Source organism: Lolium rigidum, chromosome 2 (assembly GCF_022539505.1).
Source record: "Lolium rigidum isolate FL_2022 chromosome 2, APGP_CSIRO_Lrig_0.1, whole genome shotgun sequence".
Taxonomy (NCBI): Eukaryota; Viridiplantae; Streptophyta; class Magnoliopsida; order Poales; family Poaceae; genus Lolium; species Lolium rigidum.
The window spans coordinates 72,278,830-72,298,180 of NC_061509.1; the positions used below are offsets into that span (position 1 = coordinate 72,278,830).

At 46.3% G+C, this 19,351-nt stretch overlaps 2 protein-coding genes across 2 annotated transcripts; one reads left to right on the plus strand and one right to left on the minus strand.

Moving 5' to 3' along the window:
• Positions 1–1,713: 1,713 nt before the first annotated feature.
• Positions 1,714–3,405, plus strand: LOC124691929 (zinc finger A20 and AN1 domain-containing stress-associated protein 4-like). Its single transcript, XM_047225217.1, has 2 exons — positions 1,714–1,805; positions 2,545–3,405. Exon 2 carries the CDS (start codon positions 2,561–2,563, stop codon positions 3,089–3,091), a length of 531 nt encoding a protein of 176 aa, XP_047081173.1. The 5' UTR covers positions 1,714–1,805; positions 2,545–2,560; the 3' UTR covers positions 3,092–3,405.
• Positions 3,406–4,376: 971 nt separating this feature from the next.
• LOC124691928 lies at positions 4,377–10,979 on the minus strand. The gene is made up of 12 exons (XM_047225215.1): positions 9,813–10,979; positions 9,512–9,714; positions 9,156–9,353; positions 8,993–9,064; positions 7,217–7,312; positions 6,677–6,756; positions 6,510–6,585; positions 6,225–6,435; positions 5,844–6,037; positions 5,662–5,767; positions 5,481–5,570; positions 4,377–5,252 (listed from the first exon to the last, which is right to left on the minus strand). The coding sequence occupies exons 1-12, from the start codon at positions 10,423–10,425 to the stop codon at positions 4,522–4,524; spliced, it is 2,670 nt and encodes an 889-aa protein (XP_047081171.1). The 5' UTR covers positions 10,426–10,979; the 3' UTR covers positions 4,377–4,521.
• Between the last annotated feature and the right edge of the window lie 8,372 nt (positions 10,980–19,351).

Sequence of the window (19,351 nt, forward strand, 5' to 3'; positions counted from 1 at the left end):
TAGGTCCTTTAAGGGGTAATGTGTCAACCTGCAGAGGTAAACGCGCCTCTTAGGTAGGCAATTTACCATCACCCTCCTACTATCTATAGATGTCATGCCGCATAGCCATGCCAACTATGTGCGGCCAAAACTGAACTTTGATTGGACCCGAAGAAGATAGGACCAATTGATTGCATAAAAAGCTTTGGTGATGTCTATCTTGAACATCACCTATTTTTCTTAGCTATGTGGAGCTTCCTTGCTGTGTGCCGCATGAGTATGAAGTTGTCGTGCACGCATCTGCCTTCAACGAAGGCATTGTGATGCTTACCCATTATTCTCGGCAAGTCCGAGTTCAATTGGATTGTCATAACCTTGGCCAAGAGCTTAGAGCATCTCCAGCCGTTGGGATCCCCAGGATGAAAGTTTGGCATGGGGAGGCCCATTTTCCCCGCGGCGAGCCCAGGGTGGATGATTTTTTTTTTGGCAAAATACGGCGAATTCGGATAGAAGTAGGCGAAACTTGTGCAAACATAAGCGAAATTTAGTGATATTTAACTTATATAGGCGAGTTCGTACGTATATAGGCCGAATTCGTACATATATTGGAATTCGGCTACAGGGAAACATTAACTTAAACTAATAGCTGCCTCCTACATGCCGAAATGGCGGTAGAAGGCCTGTAGTCCGCGCTGTCGTCGTCGTCGCTCGAGCTGGCGCCATCGTTGTCGTCGCTCGAGCTGGCGCCGTCGTTGTCGTCGCTCGAGCATTAACTCGCCGCATGGAAACGACGTGTCTGGCGAAGGATGACCGGAGGCAGGGTTTTTCAGCGCGCAGAAGACGATGCGATGAGGACGACGATCGGTCTCTCTCGCCGACAAGTTGGGGCCACCAGCCGCGCGGGAAACTTTCTCGGTGTTTCCCGCGCTTTCGTTTCGTCCGGAGTCCCCGAGCGCTCCTCGGGGGGCCGGGGATGGCCTGGGCTCCCCGGACGGATGAAAGGCCTAATCCGAACGAAATCGAGGAACCGGGGGGCGCGACTGGACAGTTTTCGTCCATCCGGATGAAAAAAGGCGTCGTGGGCCTCGTCGGGGACACGGCTAGAGATACTCTTAGGTAGTCTATGGATCGGACTAAGCGGTTAGAAGCGAAAAGCATCAAATGGATAACGGTTTTCCGCCGAACAAAATACAAGTCAATGGCACCACTAACCCGAAACATGTTGTTCTTATGTTAGGATTATATATACTCAACCGAAAGTTGCTTCCTGATGAGATGAGCACCTCCTTTTCGGGAAAATAGTTCTTGTTCATAACACGGCATTCTTCACTCACACTTGCTAAAAGCTAAAAAGCAATAACAAAATAGATTCCACAAAACTCAAAAAAAAAAGAAGGAAACGCAACAAACAACAGCACCGCGATGGAACAAGAGCAAGTATCCATTATTTCACACCATAAAGATGAGAAAGCGACGCGATCCTTCTTCTTCCCCAACAAGAAAGAAAAGGCCACCTTTAGCAGCCGCCCATTTCCCAGGGACCCATTCGCGAAAACCGCACCCACCGCGATCCCAGCCGCCCACCTGCCAGCTCCACCCAGATCCGACGGCGCAGATCGCGCCACGCAGGCGGAACGCACGCAGCGAGGAGGGGCAAACCGGTACTTTCCCACGGGCGCCTCCTCTTTTATCTCTCTCTCCCCCACCTCCCGGTCCTCTCCCCCTGGTGACGCCTCCAATCGAGCCGAGCTCCTCGCGATTCCCAATCCCCGCACGCCTCCTCCCTCCGCCTGCCCCCGCCGCCGCCGCCGCCGCCGCGCCACAGGGTTAGGGTTCGCTCGCTCCCTCCCTCTGTTCCTTTCTTGGCTGGTTTGATCTGTCCGGTTCGGGGCTCGATTCGCCGTCGCGCGGTCGATCCGCCTGGGTTTTGTCCTCGGGAAGGGAGTTCCGGGCGGTCCGTCCGTCCGGTGACCATTTCCCCCCTGTGCAGGGATCGACGGTGTTCCGCGGCTCGGTTTGGTGGTTGGTCCGTGTCGGGTAGAAAGTCTTTGCGTGTTGCTTTTCCCTTTGTTCTTGGCGAAATGATTAGATTTACCTTTTTTTTCAAATCGTAATTGTTGGGATTAGTTGAATCACGCGCCCTATTTGGGGCCTGCCGTGTTCGATTTACCATCTCGCGATAAATTTTTTTTGTGTTCTCGAGATTTGAATTCGGTGCCCCCCTGTTCTTCGTGTAGACTGTCGGCGAAATGAAAATAGTAAGTGGGTATGATTGGTCGCGGTTGTTAGGAAGAGGGCGCGTTAGGCGTAGCGATTTCCTTGAAATCAGGATCTTGTTTCAGAAAGTGGAGAGCTCCTTCCCCGCGGCGCCCGACAACGACGACGATTGTCGGTATCTGAAAGCTGTTACAATTCCTAGTATGGTTGTAGGATGTAACTGCAACCACCTGACGCCTGTTAGTTCACCGTGCGGCTCGATTTGGTTTTGCGCCTGGCGTCGGAAGATTGCAAATCGTTTCTTCCGTATTTCAGCGCTGATGTTTGCGTTGTTTGTTTCGTGTGCAGCTTACAGCTAGTCCAGATGGAGCACAAGGAGGCAGGTTGCCAGCAGCCGGAGGGCCCAATCCTATGTGTCAATAACTGCGGCTTCTTCGGCAGCGCGGCGACCATGAACATGTGCTCCAAGTGCCACAAGGAGATGGTCATGAAGGAGGACCAGGCCAAGCTGGCCGCCTCCTCCTTCGATAGCATCGTCAATGGCGGCGACGGTGGGAAAGGACCTGTTGTAGCTGCTGTTGCTGCAAGCGTGGAGGTGGCGGTTGCTCAGGTGGACGCCAAGGAGCTCGTTGTGCAGCCTCAGCCTGCCGATGCCGCGGGCACCAGTGAGGCTGTTGCTGTGAGCCCCAAGAGGAAGGAGGGCCCGAATCGGTGCTCTACTTGCAGGAAGAGGGTTGGGCTCACAGGATTCAACTGCCGGTGCGGCAACATGTTCTGTTCGCTGCACCGCTATTCCGACAAGCATGACTGCCAGTTCGACTACCGGACTGCAGCTAGGGATGCCATCGCCAAGGCCAATCCAGTGGTGAAGGCGGAGAAGCTCGACAAGATCTAAGTGGCCAGCTGGGGAAGAATTGGTTTGCGATCTGCCAACTTTCATCATCCATCTCCCGCGGCGCCATCCTTGTACTTGTCTTGTTGGCTGCTACGTTTCTTAAATTGCTCAGCATTCTGATGCACACTGCATCTTGGCAGCAGCAAGAACTCATCCTCTCTCAGTCCTTCCGATTGGTTTGCATGTTGTGTAACTTTATTCATGGTGGTTTCTCGGTCAGTATTGTGGCTTCCCAATTAGCTAGCTCTGTAACGTACTATTGTCGCATGCGTGTTAAATTCCAATCAGTAATAGTAATCAGCAATGGTTCATCATATTCTGTACGAATTCATTTATGGTTGTATAGTTCTGTGTTATTGTTTCCTCGTCCACAGAAGTTTGCACAAGTTTTAACTTTGATAGCTCTCTACTCAACTGGACATCGAATCGGAGAGGAATGGTTAACATGGCAAAAGTTCTCATGTCATCGCTCTACCCTCTTTTTCTATTGAAACTTTTTTTAATGCTGAGTGGATTATTATTGAAGCAAATACATGCCAAACTATTGAAACTAAGAATCTTGTGCCTGATCACCAGTTTCTGAAGTTCTGTAGTTTGTATCAGGATTCAGGTTGTCTACTTGTATGCTGATCGATTCTGTTACATTGCTGTGTACTTGTATGCTGATCGATTCTGCTACATTGCTGTGCAAATGTATACATCTCACAAATCGAGCTGTCATAGTGCCAATCGTGTGTTCCCTAATATCTGTACACAAATATAACAATTGGGTTGAAATCTGCATGAGCTGTTTTGGCATGATTGTCTCTTGGAAAGATAGCCAATTAGTAGTGCCAAACTATTCTTTCCAGGAGATGAATTTTCTTTTGCTTGATTTGTGGTAAGGCCCCTTTAGACATGATGTGCACATTGATCAACTCTTTTGCCGGATGTTGAGCAGAGATGTGTTAAATAATGCAGGCACTGACTTGATCAGTTGAGATTCTTCTGCATTGTTTATGAGAATGGATAGGATCCCAGACTTTGCCTTCCTCCTCCAAGTAGCTGGAGGTGTATTTTAATTGGGAAGATTAGGTGTTGCTACTTGCTCTGACTGTTTATCCATTACCAGGATAAACAGCAGCACCTATTGCAGCATATATGCTGCAGGTTGCAGTAAACAATTTAGCAGCATCTTCAGTTGCCAACATACAAAAGGTTAAAAATTAGATATATCATGTCCTCAACAGCTCATGGTTCCTTCACCTTCGAACAGTCATATTTCACACAATCAGGAGTAACTGACTCGCCAAAGAAATGACTGTTGCACTCAAATGTAATTTCATAAGATTTCACAAGAAACAACTCATTTTCGCCTGCTGTAAATACAGTATGTATGAGAAGAAAGAGGGCATGTGTTATTCTGGACTGTTTGTACTAATTCTGCAGTGTCAGGCCCCAAGGTTGAAGTAAACCGTGTAGAATTCGTCTCTCAAGCTGTACAATGGCTCCAGGAGGAAGTTCCTCCTTAACCCCTTCGCGACGAAGCTTATCGGATGGTACTGCCTCAGCGGAGTAGCCTGCACAAAGCTTGCTGCCTGCTCGAATATTCCGCCGATGCTCTGGAGAGAACTCTTGCAGCTGACCTGGATCTTCATCCCAGCAGAGTAATCTGTCCCAGACACCAAGAAGCATCCTGGTTTGGTCCTGAGCTCAAGGGAAACTGAGTTCGGCTTTCCATCGAGCCCAGGTACTATGTTGAAGAAGGAATCAGAGCTCTTTTGTGCAGACAAGGTAAGGTTGGTGGTGATCACCGTTCCTGGCAGGTCGAATGGCTCGATCTGCACAGAGGTGCCTTTCAGGGTTGTGCTGTGGGTGTCGTGCAGCCTAGTTGAGTCATGAGGGTGCACCCTGAACGTCGCATGGATGGCGGTGTCTGTGCCGTCGACAGCAGGTCGTTCTTGCATTGTCAGAGAGCCATTTGAGGTTGACAGAACGAACGTCTTCTCACTTGATTCTTGAGTGAAGGACATCAGCTGTGAGTTGTATGATGGAGGTACTGCAGTGATCCATTCTGAAACTGCACTGCTGGCTTTCGCATCCCAATCACCTGAGGAAAGACCCGCGAGAACGAATGGCCCAAATAGAATTGCTTGAAGAGATGCATACTCCGGTCGATCATCTGAGGCATACTGAGCGATTAATAACTGAGTGGAGATTCTAGCTAATAATCACAGTAGGATAGGGACAGGTCGAAAAAATTCATGTGCACTGTTAGTTTGTATATTTTTATTTTATAATCATTGGTTGACATGACGAATTATTGTCTTTACTGTGAAGTAAGTAAATTAGCTGCTACTTTAATCTTAAATATGTGGATGCATATATTTCAATTTCATAAATTATCAACCTTTTATTGCTTCGGTCCTTAGGACGATGGGCAATTGCAGCGATAAGTGATCTCCTGAGTTCCACTGTTTGGTGACTGACAGCAAAGACCCTGCCATAAGAAGATCAAATAGAACACTTGTTTCTAAGTTGGCTGGTGATAATTGAAATGGTATTTTTGAGATTCACACAAATGGTTATACCTGGAGTTACTAATCCCAAATCTTTGTTGTTTAAAGTAGCTTTTGCACCAGTGGCAGATGACCATGATGGTATTCTCACATTCAATGTGGCAGACTGACCATTCGTCTGCACAAACAGAGTACAAGGAAGCTAAGTTACCATGACCATATAATTTTAGGCAAGAAAAGTTGAGAAGAATTACCTTTGCGGAAATGGATAGAGAAACTTGTAGATGCAGGTCTAAAGAGCTGAGGGGTTCGAGTTGTTGAATAACAGTAAGCCCAGCTGTTTTCCAGTTGAATGTGCTTGGAATGTACTGAATGATGCTGAGTGCTGGTGTACCTCCTTTCTCCTCAAAGTAAATGGAATCACCAAGTTTCGAAAATGATTCTATCCCTGCAAGTGAAAAATAGAAAATTCACAAGAACTCTGTAAGTTTGAATTACAAATTAAACAACTTAACAGAAAGCAAAAGGAGATAAACCATAGTAGTCAAAATAAGGCAAGTGCTGCAATTGCTTGATTTACCCATGAAGGCACTGATGTCGCATAGTAAACAGTAGTCGACAGTTTTTCATGTTACCTGTCCCATAACAGCACCAGAACGAATCGTACTTTGTTCCCCAACCATGATAGCTCACTGCTTTAGAATGTCCAGGAGCCTGCGGTAGCATGTAAATCATCACACCAGGATCCGTCCCTCTCTGGATGCTTAGCACACCATTTATCAGCGCCCTTTCATAATAATCCGCATATGCTGTTTCCTTGGTCCATCTGAATAGGCTGCGGGAAACCTGCATACCGCTTGCATATGACACATTCCGGAAAGAGAGTAAATGTTCTGGAGAATTGTTTGGTAATTATAAACCTTGAGCATGTTGTAGGTAGTGCAGGATTCCGCGTTCTCGGTACTCAGAGTTGCGGCTAAGCGATTTGGATCAGACCTGAAAACAGAACAAGGGTATAAGCTCATATGCAGTCTAGTATCGAAATTGCATATACCGTGTATCCAATTTACATGATTAGTTGTATTACCAGAATTCGCCGGCTGATGTCCCTCCACTTGCATAGCTGTGATAAGCCTGTATGATGTACATAAAGGATGTCGCAATTTCCTATTTCAAGAATTAGGATATTGTTAGCTTTGAAGAGGTTCACTTGATGGAGTCAAAATGAGAAAACAAGAAATCATATGGTATAACATCAGTTACCACCACAAACTTGACATGAACCCGATACAAAAATGACTAGAAGAAGTAAAGAAAGCACCATAATTCCCAAAAGATTCAACACTGACACTTTAGCATCCACCAACCCAAAAAATGATACCAAGAGAACACAGTTTAGCATTAATCAATATCTTTGTCAAACCAGATTAAGCTATCCTTCCCAATATATAGACCCATTTGGCTATTAACAACAATGGGCGACAAGACTGCATACAATAGAAGTGAAGTAAGGCTATTGTTTTCCTTTCGAAGGAGTAACCAGTATGACATCACCTGGAAAAAAAATCTCCACCAACGAATGTGGAGTAGTTGAACTTTGCAGAAAGCAAGGTTTGAATTCCTTTACCTTGTAAAGAACATCACCGGTAATTTCATATCTCATTTGCGCACCAACGACAACTGGAATGTGTGTATTGGAATGAAAGCCTGAAATACTGTCAGCCTGAAATAGAAACAAATACACAAAGCAATCACAACCAAGAGGGTCCTGCAATACGGGCATCATATTTGTATTTCTGCCAAGTTCAATTTTCAAGCCGATATGCATTTTATACGCTGTGAGTTTACTATATGGTATGTATTACAATGTACTCTTAACTGCATTAGTGATATAATTTATATTATTTTTGTATGTAGACACAAATTAAATTAAACTGAACAGAAACACATCCTTATATTTGACATACTAACAATAAGAGCATGTAAAATGGACACACTAGTTGTAAACAATAAAAATGGATTTTTTTAAAGGGAATATATTAATATCAAAAGATACCAATTACACCCAACGCCCCACCCTAATGGCAGTACGGATGCACACAACCAAAAAAGAGTAAAGAAAACTAAGAAATAAAAGTCCCGCTACAACATTCTAGACCTAGCAACACCAATACAACCACCACCGTGACAACACCTGAAGTACGGACCCTCCAAAAGCGACGCCTCCAAGAAGGGAACAGTGCACCAGCGCCCCGTTGTCGCCCGACCAAAGGTCTTAGGTTTTCACCCTGAAGATAGTCCCCACTCTCAAAACAATGCCTCCAACAAGAACATTGCCAGGCACAATCAGTTAAGGCCAGACCTTGGATTTTCAACCTGAGAGGTAAGACTTTGAACTTCTCCTCTGCTGCCAGCCCCACATACCACTGCTGCATAGCCCGGAACGCCAAGCAGATCCCTCAGCATCACGGAGACTCGAACCTCCTTTAGCCAGTCCACCAATCCGACTTTCATGATATTCCTTCTTCTGACTTCACCATGGACCAAAAAGTCACATGATGTCAACACAGAATAGAGCTCCGCGCCGCTCCCTCCGGAACCAAACGGTCGGAATAAAAACATGGGTGCGCGCGACCGAATACCACCCGATCCAGCAAATTGCAGGCAAAAGATGCACTGTTCCATCGCCAGCGGAGCTTTCCGGAACTCATCTCTCCAGCCAGATCAAAGCAAACTGACCTCCGGAAGATCTTCATACTCGCATGCGAGAAACCCGAGGATCGCCACCAAAAACAAAGCAAGATCAGCAGCCCCCACGCCGCCAATCCCTCCTGCCGGATCACCAAGGAAGAGGACAGCGACGCAGATCATGCGTACCGCCGCCGAACCGTTACCGGGGGCGGAGGCCGCCACCGCTCCACCGAATCCTCCATGGCTACCGACGGAGAGCCTCAGGCCCCAGCCAAGTAGCCATGCCGCTCGGCTTCCTCCACCAGCGCTACATCACCTCCCATGGAACGCCGCCGCGGAAACCCTCTTCTCCCCCTCGTCGATTCGACGGAGGGGGTGCCGCCACCACCGCCATAGCCAGGCCGGGACCGGGGCCATGGCCGGGGCCGAGGCACGGGGGCCAGGGCCGAGGCCAGCGCCGGGGTCGGGGCCGCGGCCGGCAGCGGCTGAGGGCGACGGGCGGCGGGTGGCTGTGGGGCGCGGGGGAGGAGGAGCCTCCGCCGCCGCCCGGGAGGGGGGGCGGGAGAGGGAGGCGGCGGGTTAGGGTTAGGCGGCGGTTTCACAATAATTTTCAATAAAAATGGATGGCGGTTTCATTTGAACAATTTTCAATTAACTAACACACATTCTGAACTATCAGAAGAGACACAGCTAGGAAAGCGAATTAGCAGACCTGAACCGCAAGCAACCCCAGAAAGCATGGCTTGTCGAAGAGGTGAGCCATTGTCAAATGCTTCAAATCACCCTGCCCAAGTTAGAGAATAATCAACTCTGAACTCCATTTAGAACATCCTTCTAAAGCAGATGACAAACTAAGCATAACCGTATAAAATCACCGTTATAGTGTAGAGCTGGTAGAGCACATCATTCATCCCCCCGGTCTCCTCGTTGAGCGATGCCCAGTGCCTCTCGATGCTGTACTTCTGTATGACATTCTTCACACGACCACTGAAGTAATCAGCCATCCCAACCACCATCTCGAGGGCCTTGGAGTTTCCAGCCACTGTATACTGATCGAGAAGCCCCTGCATAATCTTCAAACGCAGGAAGACAATTCGTCAGGAAATCCAAAGGGGCAATGGAACAAAATGCAAAGAATGGATTCCAGACAGGAATTCAGACCACAACTCAACACAATGATTCGCATCTGAATCAAAGAGAAGCAGAGACTGGATTGGAACATCTTGTATACCTTGTGGATGGTGTAGTAAGGAGCCCAAACAGTCGTGAGGGACTCGGCGCGGTCGAAGAACTCCGTTGGGAAGGCCGACAGGTACCCTGTGCCCATCTTCTTCTGGCAGTCATAGAGTGTGTCGACGATGGACGACATCTTGGCATGGAGGGTGTCATTGTGTGTGCTCGCCCACATCTTGGCGGTGGCGCTCAGGTAGTGCCCTGCAATGCAGAGAACGGCGTCACGCCCAGAGAAATTCAGCCGAGACGAGCAACTGGTATGTGCAAATGAGCAGGGCAAAGATCGCGCGGCGGCGCACCGACGAAGTGTCCCCGGAGCTCGACGGAGGGCCCCTCCCACCCGCCGTAGGCCGTCCCGGTGGCCTGCAGCCCGGCCTGCGTGCGGAAGCTCCAGACGAGGCTGTCGGAGTCCAGGAGGAGCAGGTACTCCAGGTTGGTCTGCTGGGCCTGCCAGTACACGGTGCCCGGCTGCAGCCGCACGTCGTGCAGCGACGCCTCCGAGAGGAACGGCCCCGCGGGGCCGTCCACGGCGACGCCAGCACCGCCGCCCCGGAGCTTGCGGTAGAGCATCAGCCAGTCGAACTCCTCGCGCGCCGGGGCGCTGCCGCCGCCGGCGAGGAGCCTCCGCGGCATGAGCGCCATCCAGGCGGACTCGTCGGTCGGGGTGAGGTGCTGCTCGTGCCCGTGACCGTGGGCATGGTCGGCGAGCCCGCCGGGCAGCCGCAGGACGTCTGGCTCCGACGACGCGGACCGCAGCTGATCCGCCGCGCGCTCCGTGTGCGACGCCACCGCCGACGACGACGGGAACGTGTTGGTGCAGACCTTCGCCGCCGCGGTAGGGACCGAGGCGGCCAGGAGCACCGCCACGAGCCCCAACGCCGCCACCGCTACCGCCACGGCTCGCGTCGCCATCCCCCTCTCGCCAGGAAATCAGTCAGTCCTCTGTCCTCACTGGGCTACCGCCGCACGCATAGGGGAATGAAAGGCTTCCAAGAATCCCCCAACCCTTTTAATCTTGGCCGGCCACGGCGTCAAGATTAATCACCAAGCGACGGCGACGGCGCGTCAGAGACGGGGGCTAATCGCCGTGATTGCCAAGATCGATTAGCCGGATTTGCACGGGAAGCAAGCCCGATTTGAGGATCAAAGGAAGATTATCTCCCCCCTCGCGGCCTCACAGGTCAGGTCACTCCTCCGAGACCCCGGGGACAGAGACAACCAGTCCAGTAGCGTGGCTACAGAGTGAGGGAGTGATGATTCCGCTCGGGGAAGAACAAGAAATGAACTTGGTACTGTACTATTTTTCTGTTTGCTTCAGTCAGTGCGATGCGTGCGCGTGGACGCAAGAAATGCGCATCGGGGAGGCAGGACAAGGAGAGCGACGGTTCATGGGAAGGAATCTTGCCTCCGAAGAGCTGCAACGATCGGCAGCGCCGCTTGCTTACACGTCGGAGAGTTCCGTTGGAGAACGGTGCCTACCTGATGACGCCATGGCAGGCCAACGGCAGCGATCGGGGCATCGGCGTCAGAGGAACGAACCTGGCGCCACACTAGAATCGAATGCACGAGGGATGGCGTCTTGGCCGGCATTCGCTGCTAATTCTGTTCGTGGGTTTCCAAACTGAACCGAACCGTCCGGAGCTATATGTTCAGACTTCAGAGTGGAGCATGCCTGTGTGTACTCCACTGGTGTTTCCATTTTTGAACGAGAATTATGTAAGTAAAACACTTTATCATCGGTGACCTTATCGCGACGGAAATACTTCTAGGTGCGCACGATTGAAGATAAAGTGTGCAGCAAAGATATGTGTTGATATGTGCAGCCATTCTAGAGATCCTAGAGAGGATAACAGGCACGGCTAAAGGTCACCTCAGGTGTTACACTGCTAAAGGTTACCAATGACATACATCGTCGTACCTCGTGTTGGATGACATTTGTGAAGAGTATTTCCAACCTCCAAGGCAAGGTAACAAATGATCTCTCTTTCCACAACAACAAGAACGTTGAGGAATGATGTGAAGCAAGCATTTGGTGTGCTCCAAACTTATTGAACTAAGTCCGTGGATAGATCAAATGATGGAGTCATTACTTCTTGTGTCACATGTACAACATGATTATGAAGAGTGAGCATGATGATCATCGAGTGTAGACATCAGGGTCAGTGGCGGAGGCAGAACTTAAACTCTATGTTGTCATCTTAAATATGTGATGTCAAACACATGTGTTTTGACCTATTTTAAATATGTTTGTACTATTTTTATACCAAAATACAAAGAATTTGCCAGAAACCTTTGTGGTCAATTGACCACACATGCCACAATGTGGCTACGCCACTGATCAGGGTCCTCTTGTCAAGTCAAATTTGTGAAAAAGATGCATCGGCAACTACAAGGTGATATAGCTTAACACATCTGGATCAAGGCGGACCTAGAAATAAATTTCAGTGGGGGCACCCTTCTAATAAATTTGAATGATTCAAGGATTTTTCTTACAAATTTGCATAGATTTTATAAAAATTTGAGTGGGGGCCCATGCCCCTCCACTCAGCCATTCTTGGGTCCGTCCCTAATGTGGATCATCCAAGGAAACCAATATTTTTCGTGTTAGCATGTTGTAATTGATGACTCCTACTTTTTTCCAGAACTTTCCACATTTTAATTTGAATTTAAATGTCCCATGCACTATTTTAATGCCTAAATTGTCGTTTGATTAATATGTGTATGGAAATTACCTTGCAACATAGTTGTTTCATCTATTATAGAAATATGAATAAAGAGATGAAAATAGCCAAAACGGAGAAGGGCCGGTCCGTTTGGTTCCCTTGGATGTACCAACCCCATCACTACAGACAAGGTGTTCGGATGCCCCCAAACGGACATGATTTATGGATGTCCGGACGAAATAATGGGTGTGCACTTGGAGATGCCCTACAAATGGAAAATATACCCATGGGCACATGCGCGAACCCGGCCCATGTGGCTGGGTATAGGCGTATGATTTACTCATGTGCAATATTCATATGGATATGTTTCGATCTTCATGTGAATACTCATAATCTACATATCAAGTTGTGGGTAGGGGATGAGCATTAAGCATGTGTCTCGTGTATAGTTATATCCTACCCATTTTACTTCATGGCATGTGGGCCCGTGAAGCTCTCAAGGTCTGAGAAGACAGTGATACATGCATTTTGCATCACTATTTATATATTTCATATGATCTTTGTTTTACCACCATATATGCCTGATTATAAAGTTATTTATCGAGTTTTAGATGGTTCACTACACTTTCTTCCGAAGTATCTGTGTTTTGTTATTTAATTTTAGGAGGCATAAAACCTCCTTTTTCTTATTTTTCTGTTTAAGGAGCTCAATTAATTTAAGGAAAAATATTGCATTAGTTGTCGTTAGCTTTGGAGGGATAGAAGGAGGGCCAAAGTAGGGCCCACTTGCCCCTCAAGCACCTCCTCACCCCTCCTTTTTACGAGAGCCTCCATGACGCATAAAAAGGCACGCCATATTTTCTAGGAATTTTTTGGAGGCGGCGACGAAGGCGAAATTACTCTTCTTCCTTGGGAGAGGGCAGATTTTGCTCCTTCATGGTCACTGCCGAGGGGAAAGCGAATCCATCACCATTACCAAATCCTCCTTGGCGTAGGGGAGTCTCATCATCAACATCTGCATCATCTCCACCATATTAGCACCATCACCATCTTCGAGATCAATGTCACCCCCTCAGTTTGGGTTGATCGAAACCACATACCATCTTTGTAATATCTAGTGCATGATTGCATTTAGATATTTGATATTGTTTGGTGGTGAAGATGTATTTTCCGATTCTGTTGTATTCATTATGCCGCTGATCATGGGCATGTTAAGATTCGTGAGTACGCAGTTCGCCATATTTACGCCATGATTTTTATATGATATGAGCTGAGTATTTGGACAAGTTTATTTATTTGATGTGGCTCTATGATGGTATTATGGGAAAGTCGTATGCATAGTACTTGATCTTTATGTGCTCATAGGACTGCACCTTAGAGTAGGGAAAAGAGGAGGGGCCTGAAGTGGCACAAATCATGACCTAACTCTTGAACTTGCAATATGGGGCTTATTTATTGGGGACCCTAAAACTTTAAGTGGCGGTTGGATTTTGTCTAAGCACGTCCTTTGTTTTCTCATGAAAATAACCTTAGAATCAATCACTAGAGGTATATTTGCTCATGCATATGGCTGCACCTATCTTAAGCTTCACCCAATATAGACGTTAAAATTGACAAAATGCTTGTCATATCTAAAGGTATAATTGTTGCACCCCCATGGGGCTCTCACAGCGCACTTAGCTTCTGAGCCGTCGGATCTCCATATCTGGGCAATCTTGTCCGTTGGATGTGGGCTTTCCAACCAAATCCTCCCACTAGCTAACCCCATGCAACAACCATTTGTTACCCGCTTCAGGCTGCATGTGGGTCCCACCTTCGACCGGGTCCGCTCGTCGGTGATCGTGGGTGCGATTTGGTTCGGTCAGGGTCGCGTGGGGAGATCTCCACTGGCAGGGGTAGAGTAGGCATTGGACTCGTTTTCACCGTGGCATATAAAAAGCACCCTCCCACGGTGAAAACCCTAGCCCCTTTTCCCCACTGCCCAATCCCCGTGCGCTGCCTCGCCTCCTCCCCGTCGCGCCGCTCGCGCCACCTCCCCTTCCTACTTCTTCCTGCTGATGGCGAAGAACGTCAAGGGTGGGCCGCTGCCTCCACCCAGAGGAGGTGGCCAAACGGGAGGCTCCCATGGCTGGAGGAGGTGGCCAAACGGGAGGATCCCATGGCTGGAGGTGGCCACGGACGTGTAGAGGTAGATGACCAGCTAGGCCACCTCGCTAGCACGTCCGTTCTCACTTGCCCAGGCCTGATAAGGTGCTCATGGCTTCTCCTCTTCTTTTCCCCCATTCTGCTCAGATATTTCTCCCCCCCCTCCAATCTTTAGTGCTTTATATGTTTTGCCACTACATATGTATCTGAGTCTGATTTGGTTTGGATGCACTTTCCCTGGCTTCATATTATTTGTGCTCTCCAACTGTTCGATGAATTGTCTACATGGGCTAATAAGTTTTCTCTGGTTATGTTGCAGGTTGTGAGTTCCCACCGAGGCCAGTGTGAGCTTACTCTTGCTTGAGATGTTGGGCCTGCTATTGCATGACGGAAATTGGTTATTTCAATGGCCATGGGTTCCTTTTATCCGACTCATCAGTGTTGCAGCTGCTGGCTAGGGCACCATGCCACTACCAGTGAACATGACTGCACCATCAGCCGTAGGTGAGCCCAGACCCAGAGAAAACTTTATTTTCTTTGCATCATAGGAAGAGCAGGGTGGGGCTGTTGTATGATTCCTAGTTCAAGAAAAGCACATCCGTTGTTGTAGTTCAGAGAATGCCAAAACACTACAGCTAGGCAAAAGAAACATTTCTTGTGATGGTTTGAGTCCATTGGGTTCATCTGACTATATGTGCCTTTCGCAGGTCGCCCCGTGAGCAGATGCCATGGAGGGTCTATTGTGAGGGTTGTAGCTGTATGAGATAGGGTCAATACTCCATAATTAGCATTGGCAAGTTTCCTTGAAATTATATGTCTCACATTACACAATGAACTGCAATGCAGTCCGGAGATAAAAAAATGTGTATTTCTGTTTGATGCATTAGAGGGTATGTATTTGGCATCAACTCTAAATTTGCTATCCTGGAATCTAAATTATGTCCTTTGTCCTTTCTGTTATCTTCATATGCGACCTTCTTATTTTACAGTAAAGCAAATGCATCAGAGCGGGCGATGGTTGCTGGTCGGGGATGAGTGACTTAGTCTTTTTGGTTTAATAATTCTGGGAAACTTATAGAAGTAAGAATTATAATTCATCTTTGCCATTCCTTTCTAATAATCTTGATGTTATTTAAAGACCACAGTCATATTTAGATTTGTGTTGTTTTCTGCTATGGCTTGGCATCTTGTAGCTGTACCATGACTAGAAAAATTGGTATGGGTGACATGTTGATCTACTTTTTGATTTGTAGCTTCATTTGATGAGCTTAGGTTGGTATGCAAGAAGCTATTGTAGGATTATTTGTAGCATTAACATCTGTGATTTTGAACAGACAGTAGAATCCACGTTATGTCCTTGAGACTGCATAATTTGATTAGGATCTTGCTCATTTGGCAAAAGAAATGCCTGAGATCTTATTATTTATTATTTGACTCAAAACTAAAAAAAATTGTGCTTTCTTCCTTCCCTTGAACATTTGTTTTAGTAAAAAGAATGTGTTTTTCTCACTTTTTAACTTTTTCTTATTTTGCAGCACGATGTGATACTTCTCATAAACCAATTTGTGTTGCTGTAGTGGATTGGCAACAGGTATGGCGGCATCCCCCGCTTGGAGCTTTGTTTGTTTCATTTCCCATAAAAGATGTGAGATTAGTGTGATGGTATGTAAGCCTGGAGTAGGTCAAGTCATGGATATGAGATATACTCCCTCCGTCCATAAAAAGATGCCAAAGATTTGTCCAAATTTGGATGTATCTATATGTTATTATGTTAAAAAGATCTAGATACATTTAAATTCGGACAAACTTTCGGCATCTATTTATGGTCAGAGGTAGTATAATTCTTTGTGGTGCAAATTTCTTGGCTCATTGTGTTTTTTGTGTAGAATATTCATTTTCTTACTTTGTATTTGAATGTGTCGTTTCTATAGCTGCATTGGATTTCCGACTGGTAGGCCGAGGAGGATGAGAAGGAATGCGCCATTATGGATGCTGAAAAGAAAAATTATGTCGCCATTGATGATAAGCAGGAGCCAAAAGAAAAATAAACATGCAGACCCACCCAATAAGAATAATAACCAGCGTCGTAGAGGTATACATATTTTTAGTTTTTGTATTGGTGTCTACATCTCTAGGAAAATCACTTAGTGTGAATTATCTGATGCTATTTCCTTGTTCCATATCTGTACAATACATCCCTGATTGGTATATTAGCAACTCAACAAATCTGCTTATTTTAGTTTGTTGTCTTTTCATTAGGTTTGTATCATGTTTCCAAAATTTCCTGAATCCAATTCTTGTGAATTTAATCTGTACTTTTCTCCTGGCATTTTCCATGGAAAGAAGTTTTCTTTATACCCGTGCATAGGCATGCACTAGATCTTGGTTTGTTTGCATCGATAATAGTACAATTTCGAGGATTTTATCAAGTGGGTTCAAGAGGACTTTTTAAGATAAAGGTGCATACTGCTTTGTTATTTTTCCGCATTTAGGAATAGTGAAGTATCAATTGTACTCTTTCATTTCCATTTATTTTGGTTGATTACAGACTCGCTAAGGCTATTAGAAATCATATCTTTTCTCAGGTTGGCGCAGGTGATTCACCTACGCTTGCCGCTCGAAGTTTTGGCAATCCGCAATCTGGTGTTGAGCAAGTGGATATCCATGTCCCAACTTGAAAGGTGAGTTTGAGAATTTATCTGGTCATAGATTTTACTTAAATGATCTTCTATATTATGCTGGTAAATTTCAAACCATTATATGTGCTATTATGTGGTCTATCACAACATGTTGAAGTTATTAGATATTTGTGGTACGGTTAGATGAGAACAGTTCTATCTAATGTCGGTTGCTGCTTACCTTTCATCCAAAGCTGCTTTTGTATCTCAAGTCCTACAGGAACACCATGCCTGTTCTGAGACATTGGTGGGTTATCTGCAAAAAGTATGAAGCTGTGAAATCTGGACCTTGGATTTAATCATTTGCATTCTCTTTCATCCCTGAATAAGGTAAATTTCCTTTCTAATTCAGTTCAGACTGAATTTAGTAATATTGTCCAAGTTTATAACACGGACAAGCTTTCTTGGCATTACTTTTGTCTTCTGAATACATGTTAGTTTTTGTAGTCGGGTGTGCAAACTTGTATTTATCTTCCGAAGTAATTTCCTGGTGGTCGACCTTTTTTGTTTCCTTTGCAGTATTGCTACCCTCCCATGCCATCAAGAAGATGGCGTGTTTGATGATATTTGTCATATTGACATCATCGCTTCAATGGTATCTCAGCAACTGAAAGAGAGAGCAATCAAATTGATTAGTTTGTAGCTTCTACTGAACGTTCCATCAAGTAAGCAGTAACCATCTGTACTTGAGAATCACTTCCTCTTTTTTTCTGTAGGACCTTTAGTTCATTTACATAACAGTGGTAATTCAAGGAGACGGCAAATGTCATTGCATAGTCTATATTAACCATGTCAAAAGTGTTCCTTTGCAAGTGTAGATAAATGCGGCATTTATCTTAAACAGTAGGTAAGGTTGAACAGTTGTAGTTATTTTAACATTCATTGTGCGAAATATAACTGTATGCTAAGGCTGTTGAATGTCCATACATGGATTACTCCATTATTTTTTTGAACGGATAAGCACAGATGTATTGTTTGCATCCTTTCTATATGTTCATATGATGTTTTTTCCTTCATTAGTTTATATGTACACCTGCATATATTTTAAACTTTGCTTAAATAAGCACGACTCATGGTCCTTACCACTTTGCTTGATTGTATGTTTTTGCGGCGCTTGGCAGTTCAAGATAGAGAACTGAGTACTTAAATAAGATGGAACATAGTACCATCATTTTTATCCATGACTCGTGGTCCCGATGGTGATTTTCTTCATTTCTTCAGGGTTACCGAGTTAGTTGTATCAAGTCCCACCTCATTTCACTAATCTAGACTCCCGATATTTCCACCCGCAAGCAACTCCGAATGGAACCGTAGGGAAGGAACTAGGAGATGTGTGCCTTGGCGCACGATTCATATGCGGAGCGGGCGCATCGCAGGTCGGCCGAGCAAGTGCAGCAGCGCCACCACCGTTGTGCTTCGTTCCCTCATTGAGAGGAGCAGGCGGTAGCCAGCGGGAGCAGGTGCAACCCTCTCGTGCTTCCTCTCGCGGTGCGATGTGTCCTCACCTGGACGAGCGGGTTGCACCACCGCTTGTCGCGCCATCGCCAGGAGGACCGACTGGTGGCATCTATGGTGGGCTACCACGCGTTTGGGACTCCATCGTTCATACAAATGTAGCTCCTCTGTCTCAATCCACATAATAGATGTGCAACTGGTTCAATCCATTTTCCCTTCATTTTTGTTTGATCTGTCCACACAAAAGTTTGATGAAATGAAATGGCTGCAGTTTTTTTTTGAAATCTTGCAAGAATTGTTGTAGAAGATTAGATCGACTTAGGAAGGGAATGATAAATTATTGATGCATCTTCTAATTTTGTAGGTTTGCTCTCCTCTTGCCTCATCTGTTTGTTTTGATGCATGGAAGAGAAGTACAGCCCGCTGCTTGCGCCACTGTTGTTGCGTGACATGCCCTCGCTGAGAGGAGCAGCTGGCTACCATTTAACTCTCCTTTTTCTGTCATATGGTCTGCCCCGAGAATTTCTTCTAAATTGGTTATCATTTCTACACTCACATGCATGGTTCACATTTTCTCCTAAATACATTTTCTTGGAGAAAGAAGCACGTCGCATGATGCTATTGAGTTCGGAATTGTGCATGGGCTGTTTTTTATGCAGGTTGAAATTCAGATTGAGCTGGTTGAGCCTCCAAAATATGCAGTCGCGGGGGAGAAGGTGACCTTTGCTCTCCTCTTGCCTCATGTGATGGCCTGTCACACTTCGCCTTGCCTTAGAGCAGATCCATGTAACCAGGAGATACTCCAGTTGATGTTATGGGAGCCCTACAAAGTTACATATACAAGTTATTATTTTCAAGCTTTATATGAGCATGCAGTTGAGTTAATACGGAAAGTAC

Excerpts from the sequence above, each read along its gene's own strand:
- LOC124691929 (XM_047225217.1), top strand. The coding sequence starts at position 2,561 with ATGGAGCACAAGGAGGCAGGTTGCCAGCAGCCGGAGGGCCCAATCCTA.
- LOC124691928 (XM_047225215.1), bottom strand. The coding sequence starts at position 10,425 with ATGGCGACGCGAGCCGTGGCGGTAGCGGTGGCGGCGTTGGGGCTCGTG. Across the intron at positions 6,038-6,224 it reads CTGGTGCTGTTATGGGACAG|GGATAGAATCATTTTCGAAA; the intron begins GTAACATGAAAA and ends TTTCACTTGCAG. Across the intron at positions 5,571-5,661 it reads TTTGGGATTAGTAACTCCAG|GGTCTTTGCTGTCAGTCACC; the intron begins GTATAACCATTT and ends TTCTTATGGCAG.